This window comes from Labeo rohita, unplaced genomic scaffold (assembly GCF_022985175.1).
Source record: "Labeo rohita strain BAU-BD-2019 unplaced genomic scaffold, IGBB_LRoh.1.0 scaffold_284, whole genome shotgun sequence".
NCBI classification, from domain to species: Eukaryota; Metazoa; Chordata; class Actinopteri; order Cypriniformes; family Cyprinidae; genus Labeo; species Labeo rohita.
In genome coordinates this window covers 61,922-70,409 of record NW_026129144.1, presented here as the reverse complement: position 1 = coordinate 70,409, position 8,488 = coordinate 61,922, and the positions used below count along the sequence as shown (strand labels likewise).

Sequence of the window (8,488 nt, the reverse complement as noted above, 5' to 3'; positions counted from 1 at the left end):
ATTACGCTGAATGACTCTAACTATAAGAGTATCTTTAGGTCCAGACCACCACTCTAGTACGTAATGTTTGCGTATATCAGTAATAACAGTGTGTAGAGTGACAGAATCTCCCTCTATCACTGATACTGTCTTCACTCCGTCCGTATCTGAAACAAAAACACCAAAAGAGCAAGATTACAGTTAATGTAAATCATCTGACTCCACAAAACCAAAGTCTAATCACAAATAAAATCTACTGATGTTTCAGTATCTCAAAACTGTAAATAATGTGTAATGAAGGAATTTTTCTATAAGAACTTCTGCTCCAGTCATCACACATTTATAAATAGTTGATGTCTGTTCCTCAAACTTTGGTCACGTGAGTCCATACCAGCACAACTTATTTTTTCATCTGTCAATTTTTGGTCTATCATCACTGTTTGTTTGTTTGTTTGTGTATCTGGATACTAAATTTCAATTCTGTTTGGTTCCTAAATGATAAGTAGGTGAATTCACCTATAAACTACACACTCACATAGGCTATACTGAGCTCATGCAAGAAAAGGAAGTGACTTAATTTGACACATTTATTGTTGCTGTTTTTGTCTGCATCTGCAACAACCCTTCAACAATCTACAGTGATTTAAACAAACAACTTTCAGTTCCTGATGATCAGTTCAAACTGACTCCGTTCAGCCTTGACTGAACAACAAGCAGTTTCAACAAAGAAAAATCTTTAATATTCAATGTCATGCTTTAGATTTCAGACATCTTTAAAGAAGTGAAATATGCAAAGCAAAATTCTTGATCTGAAAAAAAGAAATCACACAAATTCTCAAGCAAAAGTTGATTCATACTGCAACATTAGCGTCTAGTGGGGTTCTTGCTCTTTTTCGACCAGGTGATTTCCAGGACTTTTGACAAGAAATGACTCAGAAGATCAACTAATTCATGGTCATCAGCGACTGACTGTGATGTTCTCAGCTTCCTTTGTTTTTTTGAATCTGATGTCATAAACCACTATGGCAACAGTAGCCACGCCCACCAAAGCAGAGATGACCAATCGAATCATAGCATCAGTGAAACCGCAACAGTGGAAGCAGTTTGAAGACAGAAACACGTCTTATTGAGAACACGCATTGTGACATACACAAACTAAAAATACAAAAAAATGAAGAAAGGACACATCAAAATGCACAGGCGAAATTTACAGGTGGGACAGGTGGGACATGTCCAAAGTACACACAAATGTGTCCCTCTTCTTGATATAGGATCACTGAAGAACGTATTTGATTTTAATAACAGGGAAAAAAAACATGCAAGGGTGGATTAGAACCTAAAACCCCTAATTCACCTGACAAAAATTCTACCACTAGACTATTTAGGACTGCAGATAATGAATAAGTATCTATGTATTTTTTCCTTGACATTAGTTATCTTGAGGATAATAATACATATTATTATAGTGATGCAAGAATAAAACTATCAAGGTAAAAATGAGTTCAATGTCAATACATTAACCGCACCCCCCAAACACACATTCCTGTGTCACCCGCTTTTTAAAACTAAGTTTTTTAAGTTTTTAACGCCACTGTGAAAAAGACACAAAAAATTGTGAGGATGTACAGATGTAGATTCACACCCCAGGTTAGTTCAGATATCCGTACTGTAATACGGTGCAAGACTCAGACAACCAGAATCATATTCTTTTATTTCTATTTTCACACTGATACAGGTTCTTTACATATAGTTTGCATTTGAGCATGTAAAATGAAACCCCTCAACAATCTACTGGGATTCAAACAAACAACCCTCAGTTCTTCACGATCACTTCAAACTGACTGTTTAGTCCTGACTGAACAACAAGCAGATTCAACAAAGAAGAATCTTTAATATTAAACGCCACTTTAGACTTGAATGAACTTCGAAATAGCGAAATGTCCAAAGCAATATTCTTTATAAAAAGTGCCCAGAACATATGGCTCATTATTCAGGGACTGACTGTGACGTTCTCCAGTTGTGTTCAGCTCTTCTGGATCTGATGTCATAAACCACTATGATAACAGTAGCCACGCCCACCACAGCAGAGATGACCAATCGAATCACAGCTTCAGTGAAACTGCAACACTGAACAGAATCTGAGGAGAGAAAACGAGGTTTTATTGAGAACCTGCGCCAAAATTATGACAAACTGACCAACAGCTTAACTGAAAGAAAAAAAAACACATTTATATGTTGTGTTTTCTTTGAATATTAATATGACCACTGATATACCTGCACATGTCTGACAGAATTCACTAATGTTTAGATGTTGAGTCTGGTTGCTGATGGGATTGTTGATCACACAGCTGTAGGTGTTTTTATCCTGATATTCCACCTCCAGATTTAGAGAGAAACTGTTGTTGAGATCAGACACACTGATGCTGGAAAATAAACTGTTTCCTTTGTACCAGGAGAGAGTCACATGACTCACATTCAACACTGAACACAAGAAGGCACATTTGGACTCTGATGATGAAGAACATGTAGAGTATCTGGTGATGACAGGAATGGGAAGACGAGCTGCAAAACATGAGAGAATAAGGTGAAATAAATTACTACATATACTACAGGAATATTGAGGGAATAATAAACAAAAGCCAGTACAGTGCCCTCCTCTAATATTGGCACCCTTGGTAAATATGAGCAAAGACAGCTATGAAAATAAATCTGCTTTGTTTATCTTTATGATCTTACAATCAAAAAATTCACAAAATGCTAACCTTTCATTGAAGTAAAACAATTGAAAGTGGAGGGAAACTTACGTTATGAAATAAATGTTTTTCTCATATGCATGTTGGGCACAATTATTGGCATCCTTAGAAATTATAATGAGTAAAATATCTCTGAAGTATATTCCCATTAATATTTGCATTTATTTAGCACACTAGAATGACTAGGAGTATGATATTGTCTAGCCATGACTTCCTGTTTCACAGGATTATAAATATGAGGAGCACAAAGGCCAAATTCCCTTAATCATCCATCACAAGGAATAAAACCAAATAATATAGTTCTGATGTGCAGAACAAGATTGTTGAGCTTCACAAAATAGAAAGTGGCTGTAGGAAAAGAGCTAAAGCATTGAAATTTCCATCCCAATTTCCATCATTAGGACAATAATTAAGAATTCCAATCAACTAAAGATGTTACAAATCTGCCTGGAAAAGGATGTGTGTCTATATCGTCCTAATGCATGGTGAGGAGGAGAGTTTAAGTGTCCGAAGACTCTCCAAGGATCACAGTAGGAGAATTGCAGAGATAAGTTGAGTCTTGGGGTCAAAAGACTAAAAAAAAATTCAAACAGCCCCTACGTCACCACATGTTGTTTAGGAGGGTTTTAAGAAAAATCCTCCTTGCTCATCCAAAAACAAATTCTAGCATATTCAGTTGTCAGACATGTTGTGAATTTTTTTCTTAGAGACCAAGAGACGTTTTTGGATATCTTGAAGCAGAAGTTTCTCTTTATTCAGATACTCACTGCTCTGCACTGCAGTCTTCAAAAGTCGTCTTTTTAAAGCTCAGCACAGCAGAGTATATAGGTTTGAAGGGGGAGGAGTACATAGAGGTGGAATCAATCTAAACAAAGCATGCAAATGTGGTACAGGAAAACAGCTCAGTTAAAGATTTTTCCCAGCCTTGATCTATTTAGCATACAAGTGTCATTCAAATGCATAGGTGCTTAAACAAAAGGCACAGTTGTACCTTGAGCTTAGAATTCACACTTAACTTGGGAAAACCTGCCAGATGCTCAGGAACTGCATAAAGACAAAAGGTTACTGTCTCAGGGCCTGGGCTGCCTGCTCTTAGACTGTCACAATATACATAACTTTTTCAGTTCAGTTGTTATGTTGGAACCTATAACAAATATGCATAGGATCAGCATATTTTAAACAGATTCTTAAATTTGTAATCCTTCAGACACAACTTGAATTTCAAACGAGAATGGCTTCCGTGGTCAGATGAAACTAAAAAAAAGATCTTTCTGGCAGCAAACACTCAAGATAGGTTTGGTACAAAAAGTACCCCATGCCCACGGTTAAATATACTGCTGGATCTTTAATGTTGTGGGCTTATTTTCCTGCCAGAGGTCCTGGACATCTTGTTCAGATACATGGCATCATGGATTCTAGCAAATACCAACAGATAAAAAATGTAAAAATGTAAATCTGTTAGAAGTTCTATAATGAGCTGTGGTTGGATCTTCCATCAGGACAGTGATCCAAATCAAATATCAAAATCAACACAAAAATGTGTCACTGAGCATAAAATGAAGCTTCTGCCATGGCCGTCCCAGTTGCCTGACCTGAACCCTATAGAAAATGCGTGAGGTGAACTGAAGAGAAGAAGCACCAGCATGGAGCTGGGAAACTAAAGGATCTGAAGAGTTTCTGTATGAAGGAATGGTCTCTGATCTCTTGTCAGGTGTTCTCCAAACTCTTCAGGCATTAAAGGAGAAAACTCAGAGCTGTTATCTTGAATAAAGGACGTTGCAATAATTGGGTGCCAATAATTGTGGTCAACATGAACTGCAGAAAAACATTTATTTCATAATGAGATTTTCCCCCTGCTTTCCATGGTTTTACTTAAATGATAGGTTAGAATATTGTGAATTTTTTGAATGAAAGATTAAAAGAATAAACAAGACAGATTTATTCTCACAGCCACCTTTGCTCATATTTACCAAGGGTGCCAATATTAGTGGAGGGCACTGTATCTGTGGCCTGTTAATATCCTTTGAACATATTGAAATATATGAGGTTTTAAAAAATGTATTGTTCAAACATGACTTGACAGGGTACATAAATTTCAACTACTCACCATAGACTGTAACATTGTATAATTCTTCTTTTCTAGAAAATCGACTAATCAGTTGATAAAGTCCAGAGTCTGTGGTTCTGATGTTCCTGATGGTCAGAGATCCAGTCTGATTGTTGATCTGTAGTCTGTCTCCGAATATCTCATTCACATAATCCACAATATGATATGTCTCCTCATCACGCAGAAGGACTATGCGAGTATTTTTAGGTCCTAACCACATCCACTCTATATAACGCATAAAACGTCTTGGTATCTCAGTAACAGTAACATCAGTGTGTAGAGTGACAGAGTCTCCCTCTGTCACTGACACTATCTTTACTCCATCTGCATAAAACACAACAAGACAACAAGATGAAACAACAGTGAACTAAACCTGAAGCCATAAAAACATGTTTAACTTACCAATCAGATGCCACAAACAGAAGAAAATGAACGTGTGAAACATTTTTCAACAGTAGGAGATAAAAACCCACAGATCCAAATGTGTCATTAATCTTCTAAAAATCTCCTGATGCTTTCAGTGTCTTTAAACTGTAGATACTGAGTCTAATGGATGAACTTCTCTGATCGTGATAACATTTCCTTCAGTCTTCACACTGCTATAAATGGCTGAATGTCAGTTCCTCAAACTCTCAGTCACATGTTACAGTCTATGAGAATATCAGCAACTACATTTTATAGTAACCAGGGTTAATTTACTCCTGGTCACAACTATTTATGCATAGATGTGTGCTTTTGCGTATTACATTTAAATGCTTGGGTCCAGAATGATCAGTCACATTGTGTTTACGCTTTATCCTACTTTGTTGACACACTCACACATACTGAGCTCAAGCAGTTAAGAAAGTGACTTTTGCCAGATTATTTCTGCTGATTATCTGTGTTGCTGCTGTCAGTTTTTTTTTTTTTTACGAGAAGAACTACAAAGTGCAGTAAACTGTAAAACTGCACTACAAACCAGTGTGTTCATAATTAAGATAATACATTAAAACAATATGGTAAAACACACCAGTTTGCAATATGAAGCATCAAAACGAGCTGTTTTGTACAGCTAAAAATGACTGGAAGCAAATGACACCAAAAGCCAGACACATTCAATTTACAAATTCATGTGCTCTTAAGAGAAAAATAAGGTGGATAAATGTTCCTTAAACTCTTATTAGTCATTTGTAAGTCTTACCCAGCACAATTTTTTGTCTATTATTAACCAGGTTTATTTAAACAGCCATTGATTTATTCATTTGTGCGCCAGCATGTTAAATTTCAGTTCTGTTTGCTTCCAGAATGATTAGTCAGCAGTTTATGTCTGAGGTATTAAAACCTGAGAGAAAATCTGAGTAATACGACTGGAAGATGACAACACACAGGCCGTTCTTCAGCTGCTGCTGGGATGAACAAATGGCCAGCTTCTCCAGGTATGATAGATGTTTCATGTCTGTGTTTCTCTGTAATATTAGTGTGTAGAGTGAAAGAATCTCTCCATCACTGACACTATATTTACTCCATCTGTATCAGAATCAAACACACCTTGAGAACAAGATTAAAGAGGTGCTATTACGCTTTCTCACTTTTTGAATTTTTGTCAGTGTATCTTTGGGCAGAAAAAAGATCTACAAAGATACAAATCTCAAAGTCCACTCCAAACTGAGATATTTTGTTTTTAAAAAAATTGTTTTTTCAAGAACTACAATGAACGGCTCCTTTGGACAACAGTGTTTTTTTTTTTTTCGCATGCAATGATGTCACAACGTGGCACATTAAAATATATCATTATAATAAATCCCAGCTATGGAAATTTGAATGATTGGGGGGTGGGCAGGGACGAGGTGGGGGATTAGCCTAACTTTAGCAATGCAGCGCAGCGGGTATAAACACAAGCATTGACTAGAGTGGCCACTTCAGAGAGTAACACGCTGCAGACGTGTGCAGTACAGGGTGTCAAAACACATGCCGCAGCCACAAATTACTCCGGTTGCCGTGTCGGAGCCGTAAAGCGCCGCAGACGTGTGCAGTGTGTGGTAAGAGATTTATTCATCATACAGTGTAGACAGCTTCACTTGTAACACGAGTGTTTTTTAAAATGCATAAACTTGCACTAGAATAGGCTGATCAGTGATGATGTTCTTTGATAATGTTAGGCTGCTTTTAGCCTTATGCTGGTTTTGGGCAATGAAACTTAGGCAATGAAACTAAATAAAATAAATAAATAAATTAGCACAATAATATCATGTATTGGCGATCTGAACATCCCAACACTACTGTAGCGTAGACGGTGTATATGACTTCTTCTTCAGATCCAAATTACTGGCACTCCAAGCTAAACTTCATAGTGCATCCATCCATGCATCCATATAAAAAAAGTGCCTCACACGGCTCCGGTGGGTTAATAAAGGCCTCCTGTAGTGAATCAATACATTTTTGTAAGAAAAATATCCATATTTAAAATGTAAGAATCACTTTAATCTGTAACAGTTGTACACAGAACTTGCTTTTTTGACAAGTAACAGTCTGTGTTTGCCATCAGAACTGGAACAACTAACCATATAAACATTCAGTTTTTCCATCCATAACTATTCAAGCCAGTGGCTGGGAGAAACGGTAATAATGTAAATGTCAAAATAATGCCTGTTTCCCACAATGAAGTGTTCTAGGACAAAACCAAGACATTGTAAAAGAGCATAATAGAATCCCTTTTAAATACCAGTGTAGTGAATTTTGCTTTCGCCAAGCTAGGGCGGTGAAATAGTGTAGTGATGGGTACTCATGTCTGACAGATTCTTGGATCACGTGTAACTGTGATTATGAGTACATCACATAAGAAAGATTGGTGGGATCTCTAACTTGTAGAATCTCTTACTGTATTATCCACACAAGGAAGACATAAGATGTAATAAAATAGGTTTTATTTACAAAAGATAGACAAGAGTAATCAACAAATGCTAAATGAATACCATGAATGAAAAAGGAATAAAATGCATAAGATGCATAAAATGCAAGTGATTATGTTGGGTGTTGCTATGTCAGAGCTACATTATCTAGAAAGATAAACTGTTGCTACTCTGAAACAAATAAGGTGAAGAACCTTATTATGCATCAAACAAATACGTGTAAGATTTGTTATCAACTGCAATCAGCTATATAATATCTACTGAAACATTATATACTGATAACATACAACAATAGCAAGGTCTCTGGAAGAGGTTTGGAAGTGATATTTACATTTGCTGTAGTTGAGTGCACAGTCCGGTGGCGGCGACTTCTTCCACTGGTTGCGCTGGTGGCCGTACAGTGGGGAAAGGAGCAGGAATCCGTTTCGACAGCCTTGAACATGAAGCGCTGTAGGATGCTGATCTCCTGGAGCACCAAAGGGTCCTAAGATCTGGAACACGCAGATGTGAAGGTGAACTGTTTGTGTCTTTTCCTTCACAGGTAGCAGACAAAATGGAGGTGATCTGTTTCTGTCTCTTCCCTTACCGGACTGAGACTCAGCCCACCCTTCTTTCCTCCTGTGGAATTTATTTGCATAGTACAAATACAAAGTTAGGAAAGTGTCACTTAAGTTTTACCGGTGCATTTCTCACTTTCCAAACCTTGACCAGAACACATTTGGCAATGTTACGAAGACATTAAGTCCAAACATGATGGGAAA

The 8,488-nt window shown here is 37.2% G+C and overlaps 1 protein-coding gene across 1 annotated transcript; it reads right to left on the bottom strand.

Annotated features, from left to right (window-relative positions):
- Positions 1-1,673: 1,673 nt before the first annotated feature.
- Positions 1,674-5,370, bottom strand: LOC127160055 (CD48 antigen-like). Its single transcript, XM_051102730.1, has 4 exons — positions 5,242-5,370; positions 4,840-5,163; positions 2,254-2,541; positions 1,674-2,117 (listed from the first exon to the last, which is right to left on the bottom strand). The coding sequence occupies exons 1-4, from the start codon at positions 5,282-5,284 to the stop codon at positions 1,966-1,968; spliced, it is 807 nt and encodes a 268-aa protein (XP_050958687.1). The 5' UTR covers positions 5,285-5,370; the 3' UTR covers positions 1,674-1,965.
- Between the last annotated feature and the right edge of the window lie 3,118 nt (positions 5,371-8,488).